The following is a 19,646-nucleotide window of genomic DNA, read 5'->3' on the forward strand; positions in this document are numbered from 1 at the left end:
TCCCGGCGGAGCCCGCCAGGAATAGGGTTAAGTGGGGCGTTTGATGTGAGTGTTGACATTTGTCTTCTGGGAGAACTTCAGAGAAGGATCCCGACCGACGAGACTGCACGCCTCAGAACTGCACTACGAGGAGCTTCGGATCACGACTGGTCAGTCCGCTCCCCCGACTGGTGGAGCGGTTATTCAGTTTCAATCGTGAGCTTAAAGGTAGATCGAATGGTTGATCCAGATGGGGTACGCTTGATTTGTCAAAATTGATTGGTTTGCATAGACGCGGGAACCGGAGGGGGCTGGGAGGGGGGGCAATGGGGGCAGCGTGCCCCCCCCCCACTCTGGGTCTGTGGGGCACGGTTCGTCGGAAGGCCATTTCATCCACAAAAGAAACGAGTTATACCATTCGAAAGCAGACGTTGAGCTGATTCCAAAAATGTATTTTTTGTTGAAATCGTTCGATGGCCTTTTTAAAAATTGCGTTTTTGTAAAAACGTACCTACCTACCTAATTATTTTTAATTTAATTCAACGAGCTGTCCAGGACATTCTTGACATCATAGGCATGTTTTTCCGTTTTTCAGTGAAAGCTGAATGCCAATAGAACAATATGCAGCGAAAAATATTATCAACTATTAATATGCGTCTCTCCAAGCCGGCAACAAAGCGCAATCACACAACTCAGTGTCACGATGGATCAAAGTAAGCCACACAAAAGCGTGAAATGACCCTTATCAAGTCGCCTTTATCTGTTCACAAGTCAATTTCACAAGTCAATGCAGTTTCACGACCCCATAATCCCAAGTAGCTACTTAGGTACTATTGGAGGACCGTGTCACTATCTATCTACCTGCGGTACGAAAATCATTAAAATTGCCATCGGTGAAAAGGACGAGGCCGAGGGCAAGATTGGGTGGTCAGTCCGGTCAGTCTGTGGACCGAGACAGTCCTAAGAGTCTGTCTGAGTGGCTCACAAATAAAAACGGCCCGCTCCCGAAGCGACCGCCGTTATACCGCGCTGTGAAAGCGATCACACCCCGGCCCTGTGCTGAGATTCGGCGCGTGATAGCCCACTGCGTGCCGGAGGACCGGTGGGGATGGGCCGCGCCGGGCCGGGCCGGAGGTGGCCCGCACACAGACGGAAATGCCAGCCGCTCGGCACGCCGCGGCGGCAGCGCGCGGTAAAGGAGGCAGGTGTCTTCTCCAGATCGGCAATCGAGGACAAATTATCCGGTGACGGCCAATTTCCACGGGGCCCGGGCGGCGCGGGCGGGCGGCTCTCCTTTCTAGTTCAAACAGCCGGTCGGTCGGCGTGTTGTGAGCGCGCGGCGGCACACGTGGTGACGATTTTCGGGGCGGCACGTCGTCAGTTAGAGGGTGTTTTACGGCTCCCTGGGTGGCACGTGAATAAATACGGGACGGCCTGCGAGCCATTGGACCGCCGGGTGGGGCGGCGGCATTGTGTGATAACAGGAGAGGCGGCTGTTAGGGCCGTTCAATGAGTTAACTAATTGGTGACCGGCTGAGTGTTTTGTATGACGATGTAATTGAGTCGTAATATAGGGCGATTATGGAAGTGCCGAAGGGTATTCAATGCATACCGGAACATCACATGGTTGGAGCACGTTTAGAGCCGATATAGCTGAATATATTAGCTCGACATCCTGATACCTTTCGAAATGCGTACCTAATCATCACACGCTTCGAAATGGTTTAACCCGGAAGTTGCTGGGGTATTTCGCCACCCACCGTTTGCTGGGGGGGGGGGGGGCGTTAAACGCCCCCAGCCGATAACTCGAGAGCCAATAGGCGCAGCGAAACGCACGAGGCGGCAAACGAAAGAACGCGACGAGACGCTTCAGATGAGTACTTTTAAGTTGAATTTTGAGGTCACAGGTCGGGTCAAGGTCAGGTCAAACACCTGAAATCGGGCTTTCAGTAGCATGGACTTCAGGGCTTCGCAATGGGCGCCTCTCGTCATAAACTCCGTCAAAACGGTGCACAATCCATCATGTAAGGCCTACAAGAGTGTCAGCTCCATGTAGGGGTCAGTCAAGCATAGGTCAGGGTCAAGGTCAGGTCAACCGGGTAGGCACATATCCCGGAAAATCAAAACTGATATTCGCAGCCTTTGACACATGTTTTATGGGTGATTTGGAGCGTAGAACACGATGGTGACATTCATATATGTGTACGTGGTTGGCTCAAAAAGTTCAATTTACGAAATTAATGTATCATGGTCGTGAAGTAGTCACGAGAAATTGCCAAGATTCAGTTCAAGATTTTGGAGATTGCGGAACGATAATCAATAATCGGAGATAGCCATTTGATTGTTCATGGTATTGGCAGTCTAATGGCGTTTACGGCATGTCTATATGTCTATTCTGTGAATTTATATGATTTTTTAAACATATGCCGTTTTTGGTCGAAAACTCAGAAATAATGACGTCACTAAAACCTCGATATGTCAAAATTTTTCCGACCGATTTTTTAGAAACTTTGTCATAATAAACTTCAATCAATTCCCTACAGGTACGCGCGCCGTTTTTATGCTATGGCCCGGCGAAAAAAGTGGGTGCGTTTAAAGGTAGTGTGCCACCTTTGAAAGATTTCCCATTTTATTTTTCCTAGGATAAGAAGCTTCTGTTTTTACCTAATATCGCAAAAAAAATCAAAAATGGGCCTGGAATAGTGCCTTTTTCGCCTAAAAGTTTTTCGGTTTTTAGATATGTATAACAACTGTAGTGGGCTCACCTGCAAACAGGCGTCGGGCAACAAACGCGAATGCGGCGCACTTGTGACAATAAGCAAAGGTCATTATAGTGTTACGACCATACGACGTACGGGAATGAGTTATCAGCTGTCTAATCGTAGACAACACAATGTCGAGCCTTTAACTGTAAGCCCGTATTGGTATTGTTTCTTTTATTTGGCTGTCGAACATTATTTATGGTTTGAAATATGATTTTATGTAAAATAATTGATATGAAAAAGCCGTCTTATAAGTTATGACCCCATTTCACCACACGCAAGTGGCAGAAATGACAATGATCAGCTGACGCATTTTTCTTGGCCGAAGTCAGAGCGCGCGGCCCGACGCACCACGCGTATTGGGAAATTCCGACCTCGACGAGCATCAGAAGCCACCTAACAGGCGTGTTCGAAACCGCAGGAGATGATGATGAACGGGTTTATCGAAACTTGATTGGATGAGCATATCGGTAATAGCGATTTCAGTGTGTGCATTTATTGTTCATAGTGGTGTGAAATGTGGTTGGGGTACGACCGACAACCCGTCGGGGCGAATTTCGCACTGGGGTACTCAAAATTTGAAGAATTTAAGACGTTTCCATGAGTTTTGAAGGTATGGATAAGTTCTAAAAATCCGGTTCTCCTTATCTGGGCCATTAACTCCATACGGTCCAAGAAAGCTGGCACACTACCTTTAACGCCCCCCCCCCCCCCCCCCAGCAACTCGCGGGTTAAAAGCCGAACAATAAGCTCTCTTAGCAACACATTTAAACTTACTTCATGTGAAGCATTAATCTTAAATATTTTTCAGAATCTATTTTCAACATCTGTTTACCATGTGACGTGATATTTTTGTCACTGATTGTAGCTATTGATTACGCATGGTGTTTCTCCATACGACACGGCATCTTGGTGAAACGTTTCTACACACTTGCACTTGGACGTTGAGCATATATTGCACACTCCATGGACAATGGACAACGACACACCCCCGGCGCTTATTCCAATGTATGGCTAGGCTATGAATAAAATACATGGCATGCAACTAAAACAACTGCAATGCTATGCAAAAACACTATGGTCCTACAAAAAATATTGCCACAAAAACTGACTAAATGCCATCCTAGTTGTAAAAAAGTTCCATTTGTGACTAGAATCAACTACGAAACTCGCAAAAACGATTCTAAATCACACAAATAAACCTTCCTGTAAGTGCACACAGTGCAGCATTCTCCCTGAATACAAAACCAAACACCACACCAAAGCACACAAGACGGCCGAATCTACTATCTAACTAGGTTTAACGGTATACCGAATTCATCAAATGGCTATGAAAGCACATCAAACGCTTTTGCGTAAAACGAATCTAAATCACACAGTGGCAGGAGCTCGCTCGCTAAGGTCGTTCGAGTGATAACACACGACTGCAAAATAATCGCACTGTATACATGAATCGACGCCCTTCAATATGCCTCGAAAACGGATATCTGTACGACAAAACGGCTATCAGATCAGTGCACATGACAACACCATCAAAAAACGCCATGTTAACCGCAGCGGCAGCGGATACATGTGGAAGTCGCATGTCGAATACTGGGACTGTGGGGGCCCGATAGTGGCCGCGGCAGGAAGCGGACAGAGCTGGTGACGTCAACTGGTGACCCTGACGTCAGCTGGGGCACGTCACCAACTCCAGCCGTCACTGGGCTGATGGTTTATCGAGCGCAGACGTCTCGTGCTCTGCGGTCTGCGGCGCCGCCAGCCGCCGGAGCCGGCGGGCGGTGGCGGATATCGGACAGGATACAACCGATCCGGGACCGGCGACCGGCCGGCGCGGAACAACCAGGCGTAAAGATCGAATCGATTCGGGGTCGCCGAATTTAGCGGACATGCAAAGAGCTATTATTACATATACGATCATAAAACAAGTTTGGTGAACAGCAATTACGCTTCTTCCATCGTGGGAACGACTGAAAGTGGATATAATACACCCGCAACTACACCGTTTTCACAAAGCTCGTTCGGTGGCAATGCTGGCTAGCTGAATATTACGACGATGACTTGTGAATGAACACCAATATCGACGAGAAACTGCGCATAGTTCTGCAATGGCACTGTTACAGTATCACCACATCGTAAGACGCTCCCTTCTCTAGCACAGACAGATTACATATCGGTCAAGATCACAACGGAACCTGCGAGGGAGCTAAGTAATCCCACCACTGAGATGGTAGCCGACTATTGTCCGTTTTCTTTTTCAGGAGATTTCTGCGAGCGGAAACCGAAAACACAGCCGCTGGGATCTGATAGCGGCTTCAACACGACTTATCGTGTCTTTGGGAAAACACCGACCGAAACTCGCTAAAACGGGCTGAGATGAGACAATTGTGGAGTCACGCTTTACGTCACTCTAAGCTGCTTAGGGCCAGAAGACGCAGTGAGAGTAGATCTGAACAAGTTCCGGCGGCATTTTCATATTTCAACAGGGCCACAAGTGGAGGTCTGGCTTCATGCAGAGTGTTTTATTTTTTGCTGTCTGATTCTTTTCTCTTACTTTGCTATTCAATGCGTTTTTTTATTTTTGATACAATTCATAAAAAAGTGTTAATGATTTGAATGATAATTTCAGAGGTCAAGACCACACATTAAGTAGTTTTATAGGTAGCAGCACGAGGCAAATGAGGCGTTCCAAACCAGGTTCGAGCCCAGGTCTACCTTCTAAACGAAACAGTCTTTGAGAGCGGTAAGCACCGAAAAAGTGAAATGTTTACCAAGCAATTAGAAAGTACCTCAGCTGTATCCTCGAAACATGAGACCATAATCTCAAACCTAATCTCATTCAGTTTTTACCGTCATGTTGTTTGTGGTGTTGATGATATAACCGCCGCACTCCCTGCTAACCAATACGGAGAGCACGGCGGACAGTCCCCTGATCCCTGTGAACTCGTGACTAGACGGCTCTGGGTACCTCTCGGCGACATCTACAGCTGTTCTGTACACAATACACCTGTCCAGTGTCCACATCAGACTTTCCATCACAAACTCTTTTGACACAAGTTTTGACTGAAACTAGTTCTTTCGTGACGTACTTCCAAACACCCTCCTCATGCCTCTCCCGAGCGTCGTTCTCACGCAGCGGGCGTCAGTGACGTCACTGGAGGCTGCTGATGACGTCAGCGGTGTCTAGACGAACATGGAGCGGTACTCGTGGGGCAGGGCGCCGCGCCGCGGGAAGAACACGTGCGAGGGGTGGAGGTCGAGCAGGTTGGAGATGCTCGACGTATACAGGTCGCAGAAGTGGAAGAGCCGGCGGGAGAAGTAGCTGGGGTTGTGGTGCGTGCGGAACAGGCTGCCGAACTGGTGGTTGAAGATGGTCTTGGTGTACAGCCTGAGGGGGAGAACGTGCAGCGAGTTGGTGGAGGTTGCGACCGAAAGCAGGCATCCATAGTCTTCTTGGCGAAACAGTGAAAAATGCAGACATGAAATATCACACCCGACTGTATGGAATGAACTGGCAGTAAAATGATGCTGACCCCGCATCGTTCCTCAGAAACTCGATGCTACTAAACTTTAAGCACACCTCAGCAATTTCGACACGCCCCATAAAAAGCAGGATGTCATACATTTTTCAAAGTGCACGTCTGAGTTCCTCAGTCTTTCAGCACCATAACGATTCAATACCAACCAACCGACCACAGCCCTGACCTCGGCGACCAACTAGCCTCGCTATAAAGACATAATGAACATCAAATGGCCCTGGACACAAATAGCGCCAACAGCAGGCATTTCCGGTGCAGCGAGCTCCCGATCCCAACTCTCACGCACTATCCTCGCACTACCTGTGCTGCCCCCTGTCCTGAATATCAAGCGCCCCATTCTACCCACCCACAGCCTGGTGATTGGAGTCTATCTATCGTGCTCAGGCTCGAGAAGAGGAATTCTCCACGGCAAGGAAACTTCTCTTGTTTATAGACGATATGAACTCCTCATATTTCGCTTAGTCATATCATCGTTGCCGCCGCTTGTCAACTCTTCACTATTACAGCAGTCAAGCCGTTCTGATTAGCTCCCACCCTGATTAGGAACCGGCCCCCCAACCCGATAAGAGTGAACCCCTCCCAGCTACCTCTTAACCTCACCAGTAGTCAGTCCCACCCACTGACTTCCCTTCCTCTTTTGACCCCTCGGCACCTTCCCTGTCCGTCTCTCGGCACATCCCCTGCCCGTCTCTCGGCACATCCCCTGCCCGTCTCTCACCTGAGTTGATCACGCTCGGCCTCCCACCGCTCGAGCACGGCCCGGTTCTCGGGTCGGCGCAGCTCGTTCTGTTCGCCCTCGATCAGCTGCTGTAGCTGTTGCAGCCAGTTGCTGTTCTCCTTGTACTCCGGACGGTTCAGGATGCTTATCTCGTGCTGGGGGAAACGCAGAGTGGAAAGGGTTAATGGCGAACAGAGCATTTACAACAAATCACATGATACAGAAAAAGAGAGCACGTTAACAGGAAACCTAACATTAGTGTGTGTAGACTTTGGTAGTAAGTTAACTTAGGATAACTTTGTAAGCTTCAGACAGTCACGTATCTTTGCAGCGGCCAACATCTCTGTTACTCCTGTCGCAATCTCGCCCCGCTCTCCGTCCCGCCGCACAAAGCCGACTTTCTCGAGTGTCGCCGGGCGGGCGGTGTGTTTGATCCTCGGCTCGTCCGCTGTCTGGCACGGCACGCAGTCCCGCACCCACCCGCACCCCGGCACCCCGGCACGGTGTGGGTGCGGGTCAGACCCCCAGGGAGGGGCAGGGGGTAGGTCTAACACCACAGAGACGCTCTGCCCACTGCAGTGCATTCCACACCCGGGCTTAGCACCGCGGCTCAACATTCAGCCGCCTCACCCACACAGAGGCAGAGGCAGAGTTCAAAGGCGGGTTACCGACGTACTGTGGGGTTACTAACAGATCACACGGCGGAATATGTGCTCCCGGGAAACCAGATTCAGGGCAAAATGCCCACCGTTATCTTCTTCGAAATAAAAAATCGTCGCTCTTAAAACAAAACACCGTACCTTACATTCAGACTGGTCGAATTAAATGATCTGTAATGTAACTCACAAACGTATGACTGAAAATGCCCAACTCAAAACGGCCAATTATTCCAACACCAAGGCATCCAATTATATTACCAGAGGACCAAATACATCACCCTTTACTCACATCCAGCTCCCAGAGAATGGCGCCGGTCCTCCATCCGTGGTGGAGTCGCACGTCGGCCAGATCCGTGTAGGGGTGGTCGCCGAAATACAGCACGTTCCCGCCGGCCCAGCCGGTCAGCTGCTGCAGCTGACGCACGTTACCCTGGCAACGGGAGACAGCGTCAGTCAGTTACCATGGTGATAGAGGAACAGACGGCGCCTGAGCAACGGTCAGAGAAATGGAATTGCGAATGGGAGGCGAACTCAACGCACTACCATAGGTGATACAGATGAGGGCAGATGAGGTGCGTTTCGTTGGCAGCAGAGATCAAAAGTTAACTTGGTTATAGAAGCACCAGTGACTGTAGCGACAGAAAGCTGATACAATACAATGTATTCATTATCTTTGGGAGGAATGTGATGTGAGCAATGAGTATATACAAGCATAAAGCCTAAAATCAGCGCCTTAAACGACAAAACTCCACACCGGCGCGGTTCCTACCTCACAGTAAACTTCTCCCTTTTCAATCTTGGTAACCTGGCTCCAAGTCTTCGACTTTGTCTCCAGATCATATCGCCTTAGCGGAGACGACCACTGGGTGAAAAACTTTGGTTTCTTTGCCTCGACAATCACAAGATCAAAGCGATCCCTCCAATCATCCCCGACCAGAAAATTCATGCCTCGATTTCTGTAACAAAACACACACAAAAACCATGTGTGAAAAAGGACGCCACACAAAACACGCGCTTCACAAGTGGGACCGGAAGCCTATTCAAAGGGCGGCGAGTGACCGAGCACGACTGCCCAGCAGGGGTGGCCGTTTGATAGGCATAGAGAGTATGCATTCCGCGCGTGCCGGGCATAGCGGGCGCGCCTCGAGTGGCGGCTGGTTCGAACGGAGGCGGGCCGGCCATCATAAAGGGCCTTTGGTGATGCGCCGGCCGGCCATCCGTCTGTATTAGAAGCGACGAGTGAGGTGCCCGCGCCACATGAGGCATTTCCTGTCACACGGCGGCGGCGCGACGGAAAATAGCTCCGGTAGTTACACTATGCGCCGGTAGGTGGCAGCGCCGGCACACGCACACAGGTATCAATGGCCCATTCATCGACAAACAGCGATCAAACACACTGTTCGATTCTTTGCTTGGATTTATGCAAACAACTACAGTGTAACACACGTTATCCTCCTTCACTATTCAGCGGTTTAAATAGGGATGATTTGGGTACAATCAATTCGAGGGAAAATAATAACCACAACAGTTCGAAACATCAACGAGACTGAAGGGGTCTGTCTCCCTACCCCTCCCCCACAGACTCACACAAAGTCGAACGGGCTATTGGTGACGAGGAGCAGCCTCATGCCGTGCTGCACCAGTCACCAGTCCCCTCCCCCTCCCTCCCGACTCACACAAAGTCGAACGGGCTGTTGGTGACGAGGAACAGCCTCCTGCCATGCTGCACCAGTCGGTCCAGGTAGCGCACCAGGTCGGGACTCTCCTCCATATAGTAGGCCGGGTCGCGGCCGACAATGCCGTGCATCAGGGGGTGGATGCTGCCAATGGCGTTCTGGTGGGACAGAGGGGAGGGGGCACGGGTCAGTTGGTGGGTGGTTAGGTCAGATGGTAGGTCAGGAATGGGTTTTTAAAAAGGGTAATTCAGACATGATTTGTGTCCTTTCTTTGACATTAGTTGTCGGACTTTCGTCCCCGTCTTGAGTTGAGCTGTTAGTTTCACAACGTTTCGGCCAGTTACTTCTCCGGCCGTCGTCAGGTGTTCAAGTCCGACAACTAATATCAGTGTTACTAACACCTCGTCTCAAGCATTCCGAAGAATTATGTCCTTTCTTTATCGTGAAAAAGCATTTGCGGACGTAAGGGACAGTCGTTGACAAAAGTAGGGAAGGTTTGATAGAAAAAACGAGCAGATAAGGCAAATAAGCGAACAATTGAAAAAAAAACAGCGATCAATCGAAGCTACACATGTTTTCAATCTTACATTTTCATGCACTTTCTCTATTCCAAGACAACTTCACTTATAGCGACCACTTACCCTGACGTCACGATCTGATATCACTTACCCTGACGTCAGTGAAGAGGACGGCCGGCTGGAAGTCGATATTCTGCTGGATGAAGAGGTCGGTGACCTGGCACATGAGACACATCTCGGGCAGCGAGAACAGGTCGGCCAGCTGAACCATCCGCGCCTCCTGCCGTCAGAGGGGACAAAGAGGGTCAAAGAGAGGTCAGGGAGAGGTCAGCTAGAGTAGAGGGGTCCACAGAGGGGTCAGGAAGGGATACCAGTATGAATATCAAGTAGTATATTGTGGCCAGGAGAGGGTCGACTGTATGATACATTCAGACCTCATGCGGCTCGCCAAAGGATTTCAGAATGCCAAGTGAATGTATTTGATCTTGACCTCAGACTGAACGGAATCCAATTCTATCACTAAATGTGACTGAATTTCCTGACTTTTTATCCTCCGTTTCTTCGCACTGAATCGAGCTATTTCTTTTCAAGACGCACGAAAAACGACAACACTCGCGAAAAAGTGGATAATTGATCTTGGGCATTCCGTCTTGGGTTCCGGCAAAAAAATGAATTGCCTTCTTGAACCGCTTCATTGATTCTGTCCTATCATCAGCAATCTGTTTGCGACGCCTAGTAACAATCGAACAATTACGAATTATTTATTCGATTGTCCGCCACGGGTTCATTACTCGGTCGAAAATTATAGCGATATACTATTCCAACTCAAACACAGCATTTCTTAGGGATTCTTCCCTCGTCGGTGGAATGACTAAGGACTGCGAGTGGCCCACCGCAGAGACGCGCCGGCCGGCCGGCCGGCTACTACACTGTGCGCACTGCACCATCAGAGGGGTGAGGGTTTCCAGAGCTGTGGTCATCGGGTCGGTAAAAGGGTGGTAAAGCCAAGGGCGGTATCAGGCGGTATCAGCGCAGTATAGTGGCGGTAGGAGGGCGGTAACAGGGCGGTACGAGGGCGGTAAGAGGGCGGTATAGATCGGCATCGAGGCGGTATCAGCACGGTATAGGGGCGGTAGTTGTAGTGTGAGAGTTGAGTTTTGGAGGCTGTCGCCTCGGCGCCGCGGGGAGCGTCGGCCGGCCGCCGTCTGCCCCGTCCCCTCCGGTGTGGACGGAGGGGCACATCTGGCGTCGGAGCGGTCCCGGCGGCCGTTCGCCCCAGTTTCGGGGCCATGCCGGCGCGTCGGACGGGACAGAGGGAGAGTCGTGTCCGAGCCATGGGACCGCACGGTGGTGTGTGAGGGTGAGCGAGAAATACAAAGAAATTTGGCAAAGACTACCTTTTACAAGCTATTTCGGCAACATGCCTGAAGAGAGCGATGGTGCAGTGACGCGGCAGTGATCGGCACCGCTTGCAACGACTTGCAACGGAGCTGTCGAGGCAGTGAGAAGCAGGGGTCGCCCAGGAGCCGTGGCGTCTGCCGTGGACCCCGCCCGTCACCTCGTCTGTCCCGGTGGCTGCTGCTGGACTGGCCCATATACAGCCGGCCGGGAGGATCGGCAGATACGGCGAGGTGGACTGCGACCGGCAGAAGAACCTAGTGCCGCTGGACTAACTGGACACTGAGCGGCTGGGCCGCTCTGTGCAATGCTCTGGCGAGTGATGCTCGCAGTGAGGGTGCTGGCGAGTGATGCTCGCAGTGAGGGTGATGGCGAGTGATGCTCGCAGTGAGGGTGCTGGCGAGTGATGCTCGCAGTGAGTGCGCTGGCGAGTGATGCTCGCAGTGAGTGCGCTGGCGAGTGATGCTCGCAGCGGTGAAGGTGACAGCCAGTGGGGCTGTGGAGGAGCGGCAGCCGGTGGGGCTGTGGGAGTATGTAGATTCTGTATTCCTCAGCGCGCACCCTCACACCGTCAGTCCATCTCGCTCACTGACTCACCGCCTGCCCGGACACAGCTTGGCCCCGGCGGCAGCGACCTGACACCGCCTGAGCGAAGTCCATCCGACTCGCATCGCGGAAAGCATCACTTAGCATCGAAAAGCATCACTGAAACTACACTCCACCCTTGATCTCAAAGGATCAACCCATCGATTGGAAATACTGGGCCTGTCTACGTTCCCGCTCGCTTCTACGTGGAATCTGTCGCTCCTCCTCGCCCACAATCTCAGCTGACTCTCCCTCCACGACTTCCGGCCCACTGTTCCCCTCTGAGCCCGCATCATTCACCACCGGCACGGTAATGACCAGACTCTCACCGTCCCTCTCTCCCTCACTGTCGCCCTCACTAACGGGCCCCTCCTCGACGGCGGCATTCCGTCGGCGTAAATTTCTCACGTGCCACGGCACTCCATCGACTTCTACGACCTGCTCAGAAACGACATCAGACACCGTGCCGGGACGCGACGCATCAACACACCGAGTTCCCCGACGACGTACCCAGACAGGGTCGCCAACACGATACGCGGCTGCCTCACTGTTCACTGGTACGGGGTTGGGCGCCGGCGGTGCAGCAGCGGGCCGCACATTGTCCCTCACATTGTACCGGAACACGACACTCGCGGGTGCAGATCCACCCTCGCGCGGCGTTACATTGTACAGGTGGACTGCCTCGGCCACCGAGCATTGTTTTCGCGCAGCAATGACCTTGATCGTGCGATGGTTCCGCTCAACTATCGAATTGCCAGCCGGCTCATGAACCGCCCTAAATCGAAGACGCACGCCCCACCTCGCTGCAAAAGCCGCAAAACTCCGACTGCGAAAGATGGTGTCATTATCACAAAGCAGCTCCTCAGGTGCCCCGCGCTCGAAGAAGATCTGTTCGAGCTGAGCGATCGTGACATCAGCGTCCGGACGACTCAGGTGTCGCCACAGACAGAATCGCGAGGGTCCACAGTCCACAACCGAGAGAAACGACTGGCCCCGGTAGTGCGTTACATCAATTGCCAGTCGCTTCCATACGTCAGACACTTCCAACGAGCCATGCCTCCACTTCATTGGCGCCGGATCGATTGAGCGGCATGCGTCACACTGGCTCACCACATTTTGCACTTGAGCTCGCGTCACGTCCTTTGAAATGTCACGCCGTGCAAAGTACAGTGTCCGACGAACCCCGGGATGTCCGGCGCGGTCATGCACTCCTGCGATGGCCTCCGCAATATCAGCAGAGCCTCCTGGTGCAAGCTGATCCTCCGTCCGGTCCTCTGCCGCGCCGGCCGAGTCTCCCCGCGGCGTCATCCGATCCACATCAGCGCTGCTACCACCTGCAGCTGCGACTTGATCGCCTCCTCTCAGTACTGCCGAACCCGATGAATCGTCATCAGTGTTAGGCAATGCCAGCCCATTGGCCGCAGCCTCGCAGCCGGCCATTGTCTCAGTAGCTGCAGGCGATGACTCATCACGCACCCAGTCTTTCGGCACTCGGGTCAGCTCGTCTGCTCGATTCGCTGCGCTCCGCACTAGAGTTACAGACAGCGACAGCTCGAGCTCATCCACCAGCTGTCGAATCATGTCGACCCTGCGTCTGATCAACATCTCTCCGTGTGCCTTGGTGCGCAGCCGAGTGCGGCCGCTCAATGCATCGTTGATCCAACGGTGCACTGTGACCGAGTCCGTGCGCAGATCGATAACACGCATGTCCCAAGCGACAGCCACGTTGATGCCTCTCACGGCCGCATTTAGCTCCGCAACATTTATGTGTGTGGATTCATCCTTCCTCAGCCAGCATCCATCTTCAATGACGTCGCCGTCAGGTGACTCCACCACCACGCCCGCTGCTACGGAGCTCGCATCCACCCAAACCACAGCGCGGTCGCTCCGCACGCTCCACAGACCGTGTGCCGGATCGTGACTGGCTACCCGAGCCGCGACATGACTAATCTGCTTCTGCAGAACTCCGTCGTAGGTGATGTCATCCCATCCTTGTGTGACGTCATTCACGCGTCGTTTCAACCAGGCCACGGCAGGGCGGAGCCAACCACACACGGGCATGTGAGCGATCAGGCGTCCGCACCACGAGAACACACCACGGCGCGTGAGCACAGCCGGTGGTGGTCCGACTGGGTTGTCTCTGCTCCACACCAGCCTGCCAAGCTCCCGTGAGACTCGCAGACCGAGCAGACGCGCACCGCCTGCCGCCCGCTCTGGAGGCTTGCACTCGAGACCAAAGTTCGCCAGATGAGCCACCACTCGCTCCGCGCTAACAATGTCCTCGTTCACCAGCAGATCGTCCACGTACGGAAGCACTGCCCGGTTTACGTCCGCGTCACGTTCCAGAACCGTCCGAATCACCGCCTTCATGACGAGCGGAGCCACACACAATCCATAACCGAGCCGTGTCAAACAATGTCTCTGGTTTTCGATCATCACCGTCTGAAACGGCCACAGCTGGCGGTCAACCTGAATCTGCAAATACGCGTGACGTAGATCTACGACCGCAACGTTTTCGCCATGTCGTCGCCACTTCCTCAGTTGGTCCGCACAGACGTCTGCGTCAGCTGTGTGAGCTGTCAAGTAGTTGTTCAGTTCACGATAGTCAAGCACAGGTCTCACTTTCGATTTGTTCTTTTGTTGGACTGCCATTAAAGGCACCAGACCCTTTGGTGGGCCAAGCTCTGACTCGTTGTAGGGAATAAGCCAGCCCTGCTCCACCCAACGTTTGAGTTCATCGTCAAATTCACGGCGAGCGTCACACGGCACCCTGTACTGTGCGACAGTGTTCTGCAAGCACTCCGGCTCTGCTCCGTCAGTCCACTTCCATTTCATTCTCCACGCCTTAGATGTCGGATCAAAGTACACGGCATAATCTGGTGCATCCACAACTGGTGCCCGGTCCGGGTGCAGGTCGGTCGGTGTCGGTTCGGGTTGCGCCGCCGTCTCATTGCAGCCCGGATGCAGCGATGAGGCTGCTCCATCCGAGACGCCACTGGCAGCCGCTGCAACTGGAGCGGCCGGCACAGCTGAGTCCACTCCAAAGTTCACTTCACTGGATGCACTAACGAACACGCCCTGCAGAGCAGTCACACCGTTCATTCCCAGAATGAATGAAAAGTTCAAAGGCTTTCTAGCAGACACCAGCACTTCCAACTCAACTCGAGCACCAAACATGGTCTGCACTGACACGTAACCTCTGCCTTCGCATGCGTATCGTTCTCCACTCAGTGTCACAACGTTGATTCGCTCCGCAGACCAGCGGCGGCAAACGGAGGAGTGCGCGACGCTCACGGTGCATCCGGTATCCACGAGGGCTCGACACATCACTCCGTCCACCGACAGGCGCGTGGTCGGCAGAGCGCCACTCACTGGTGAGCCGGAGAGGAGGCTGGCGCTGAGGCCACCTCTCCGCCGCCGTTTTCCGGGCAGGTAGCTGCCACGTGGCCGGGTCGGCTGCACCGGAAACAGAGCCTGTTTCCGCCCAAACCACCTCGACGTCCACGGCCACCTCGACCACGAAGACAATCGCGGGCCAAGTGGTTGGGCTGTCCGCACGCATAGCAAACGGTGGCTTCCTGACGGCGCGGACCGCGGTGGTCTGCCGCTGCAGCTACCCCCAGAACGCTATCTCGACAGAGGATAGCACGGGCCCGGTCCGCCATCTCCGACAGAGTCAGGGACTCCATGCGGGCGCCTGTCTGGAGAGCGTGCCGCACGGACTCGGGCAGTCCTGCCACAAATGCGCAGCTCAATCCCTCTTCGTTAATGCCTCCGAAGATCGACGACAGTCTTTGTAGGTCCGCCAGAAACACATCGACGGACTCGTCGACCCGCAGCTGGCGATCTCGGAACTCTTCGTAGGCTTTGAACTTGTCGACTGCAAACGCACGCTGCAAAGCCGCCTTCACTTTCCCTGCGTCCGCCTTGTCGGCTTCACTCAGTTGGCGATAAACAGCCGAGGCACCCCCTGTCAGTCTCAACGGCACCACCACGGCCAAGTCCACTGCCGGTTTTTGCAGGCCACACACCAGTTCCACCTTCTCATACCAACACGAAAAGTCACTAGTGCCATCATACTCCGGGATAAGTTTCAAGTCGAAGTTCGCCATGATGGCCGAAATAGCTTGTAGATTCTGTATTCCTCAGCGCGCACCCTCACACCGTCAGTCCATCTCGCTCACTGACTCACCGCCTGCCCGGACACAGCTTGGCCCCGGCGGCAGCGACCTGACACCGCCTGAGCGAAGTCCATCCGACTCGCATCGCGGAAAGCATCACTTAGCATCGAAAAGCATCACTGAAACTACAGAGTAACAGCCGGTGGGGCTGTGGGAGTAACAGCCGGTGGGGCTGTGGGATTGGCAGCCGGTGGAGCTGTGGAAGTGACAGCCGGTGTGGCTGTGGAAGTGACAGCCGGTGGGGCTGTGGGAGTGGCAGCCGGTGGGCTGTGGAGGTGGTGGCAGTTGCCGGGACTGCACTGAAAATTACACAGGAGGGCCGTGTGGTGGCAGTTGCCGGGACTGCACTGAAAATTCCACAGGAGGGCCGTGTGGTGGCAGTCGCCGGCACTGCACTGGAAATTCCACAGTGTGGTGGCAGTCGCCAGCACTGCAATGGAAATTCCACAGGAGGGCCGTGTGGTGGCAGTCGCCGGCACTGCACTGGAAATTCCACAGGAGCCGTGTGGTGGCAGTCGCCGGCACTGCACTAGAAATTCCACAGGAGGGCCGTGTGGTGGCAGTGACCGGGACTTTATAGAATAAGTGTCTGATTGTTTGTGAGCTCGTGGTCTTTGTGTGCATTTGATTTAAGGTGACCAATTAATTTTGTGTGCACCTTTGATGGACAGGAGAGGGCAAGTGGTTGAATGAGAGAGCTGGTAGTTTCGTGGCATCTGTGGTCCGTGTGTGCATTTGATTTAAGGTGACCAATTGATTTTGTGTGTGCCGTTGATGGACAGGAGAGGGCAAGTGGTTGAATGAGAGAGCTGGTAGTTTCGTGGCATCTGTGGTCCGTGACACAATTGGTGAGCCTGGCCAAGCGCATTTCTTCATGCCGGGCGCTGCATGCCGGGCGCTGCACGTAAAAAAGATTCTTAAATGATTGGGGAAGGTTCGTGGACATTGTGCGTGCTGATTAGGAGCGTTTAAGAGAATGTCTTAGGATTGCTTGGCTGGTTGTGTGCGTGTTTGTGTTAAAATTTCAGTGGTTGATTCTTGAGAATCAGGGGAAGGTGTAGTGTGAGAGTTGAGTTTTGGAGGCTGTCGCCTCGGCGCCGCGGGGAGCGTCGGCCGGCCGCCGTCTGCCCCGTCCCCTCCGGTGTGGACGGAGGGGCACATCTGGCGTCGGAGCGGTCCCGGCGGCCGTTCGCCCCAGTTTCGGGGCCATGCCGGCGCGTCGGACGGGACAGAGGGAGAGTCGTGTCCGAGCCATGGGACCGCACGGTGGTGTGTGAGGGTGAGCGAGAAATACAAAGAAATTTGGCAAAGACTACCTTTTACAGTAGTAGAGCGGTAAGAGGGCGGTAGTAGTCAGTAGAGCGGTGAACGAAGGACAGAGTATGTAGGGTACGACTACGGACGGCCGTTACAGGGCGACAACGGGGTAGTCATGGGACGAAGTTGGGGCAGTGACAGAAAGGGTTAAGTGGGGCGGTTATCAGAGAGGATCGCCCGCCTTTAAATTAGCGTCGGTGACCACCGTGGCCGCACCTCCTCCTCCCCCGGTGACAGATAAGCCCATCCGACCACCCCAACGGCTGACGTTCTCTGCCCCTCCCCTAGTCCCTGGCCCACCCATCCCGCCCGCCGACCGGCCGGTCGGCAGTCCCCTGCAGGGGACGGGGTGGGCGGTCCTCCCACTGTGGCCGCCCACCCGGTAGGACCGCACTCGACCACCCGTGTCCACACATTGTCCTTGACATCCAATTCAGCATGCGGTCGCGTTAGGTCTTGCAGTGCACTGACGCAACTCACCATGTCTTGTCGATCCTGGCAAGCCGCAAGGTGGAATGAAGGAAGGCAAAGATCAAGATCTGTCAATAACATAAATTCACCCCTCCACTTTCTGAGGGGAGGCTAATGTTATTGGAAACTAACGTCAGTTCCTCATCATTATCCAGTTGAAGCGGGATACATCGGCAAACTACACAGCAGGTCACAGACGGCCCCAGTGCAGTACGTGAGACCTCGTATCTCCTGGCTGCCGACAGGAGTGAGGGGAGAGAAGGGGGAGGGGAGAGGAGAGAGGAGGGGAGGGAGTGGTGACGGAGAGATAATAGGGGAGGGGCGGTGCAAAGTCCCATGGACCAATCACGTTCGACGGTGGGAGTAAAATGGCGCCCCGGCCCGGCGGAGGGACATGAGAGGTCCGTCGGGGGAGGGGCGCCGACGAGACGAGGGGAGTAGGGGATGGCGGGAGGACGGAGAGAGGATGGAGAGAAGACGGGATGGAAAGAAACCAGCATAATGCAGTTGGTCGATGGGGATAGAGCAGAGGGGAAAGAGTGTTGACACCAATGACTGCTTACTTAACTAGAACTTTAACCTTACACACCCAATAAGCGCTCAAGCGGTAGAACAAGAGCAGCAGGGAAGATGTCTTCGTCGCCAAGTGACTTCACGAATGCTTATAAAACCAAACAATTTTAAAGACTACTCACTACCGAAAGTCGCGTCACCCTTCATCTTCCACTGCATCCATCAATCCACGGCGTCCATCGTATAGCTATTTAGTCAAACTCCACATACCGTGACCGTCCCCGTGTAGCCGGCCAGGTCACTCCAGTAGACCCGGCCAGGTCACTCCAGTAGACCCGGTCAGGTCACTCCAGTAGACCCGGCCAGGTCACTCCAGTAGACCCGGCCAGGTCACTCACCGGTCGACCTGACCCGTTCAGGTCAGGTCAGGTCACGCACAGGTCAGGTCAGGTCACTCACTAGTCGGCCCAGTCAGGTCACTCACAGGTCGATCCGACCCGGTCTGTCAGGTCAAGTTAGGTCACTCACAGGTCGACCCGACCCAGTCAGGCCAGGTCACTCACAGGTCGATCCGACCCGGTCAGGTCAGGTCAGGGTCACTCACCGGTCTGCCCGGCGGCGGCTCGATGTAGTTGATGGGAAGCACCGTCGAGCCGTACAGCTCCATGACCTCTGCATCGGACACCTTGGACAGACCCCTGTCGGACAGAGAGGAACAAACAATCAGGCACTGCACTGGGCACCAATCACATCTCAATGATGGAAGGGTATACTATCAGAACGGTCACCAATGCTCAGGATATGCCGTGTCCTGCTTGATTGCTTTAACAAATTAAGTTAAAACAATCATATTTGTCTTGTATATTTCTCATGAACTCGCCGATCGTGGGAGGGGGCCTCTAACATGTCAGCCTCTACCACGGCCCAGTCCGGGGCGCATTCGTAAGTTCGTTTGCCAGGAAACCGGCCGCGTCTCAATAAGGTCTCGTAAGTCAGTTCTCGGTCAAGTTAGAATGCCTAATTTGCTAGAACTACCGATAGCTATGGTTTGGTTTCAACATTCAACCCCTACTACCTAATCAATAATCATGTAACCAATGCAGGTACTTGTAAAGCGAAATAATGGATTTCATCCGTCTCTTCGTGCATCAACTAGGCAAAATGAGATCAAAGGCGAAAAAGCGCCGAAAACGTTATTTCAAACGACCTATCGACACTTAATTCAGTGTACGTAGTCGATCGTAAGGCAGAGCGATCACATAAAAAAACCCACCCAGCAGAATCGTTCGATCGACACGTTACCAATCCATTAGCAGCCGTGGAAAGCTTC

General features: G+C 53.5%; 1 protein-coding gene across 2 annotated transcripts in view; it reads right to left on the reverse strand.

Moving 5' to 3' along the window:
- Positions 1–3,676: 3,676 nt before the first annotated feature.
- The window catches only part of LOC122384777 (5'-nucleotidase domain-containing protein 3-like), a 40,063-nt gene continuing 24,093 nt past the window's right edge, over positions 3,677–19,646 (reverse strand). For both annotated transcript variants that reach the window (XM_043372507.1, XM_043372508.1), the window contains 7 exons: positions 18,921–19,014; positions 10,003–10,131; positions 9,334–9,491; positions 8,427–8,613; positions 7,947–8,087; positions 6,999–7,153; positions 3,677–6,129 (listed from right to left, as the gene is read on the reverse strand). In XM_043372507.1, the coding sequence (XP_043228442.1) occupies positions 5,925–6,129; positions 6,999–7,153; positions 7,947–8,087; positions 8,427–8,613; positions 9,334–9,491; positions 10,003–10,131; positions 18,921–19,014 (1,069 nt within the window). In that variant the 3' untranslated portion in view covers positions 3,677–5,924. The remainder of the gene's footprint in view (positions 6,130–6,998; positions 7,154–7,946; positions 8,088–8,426; positions 8,614–9,333; positions 9,492–10,002; positions 10,132–18,920; positions 19,015–19,646) is intronic.

This window comes from Amphibalanus amphitrite, unplaced genomic scaffold (assembly GCF_019059575.1).
Source record: "Amphibalanus amphitrite isolate SeventyFive unplaced genomic scaffold, NRLGWU_Aamphi_draft 000198F_arrow, whole genome shotgun sequence".
Lineage (NCBI taxonomy): Eukaryota > Metazoa > Arthropoda > Thecostraca > Balanomorpha > Balanidae > Amphibalanus > Amphibalanus amphitrite.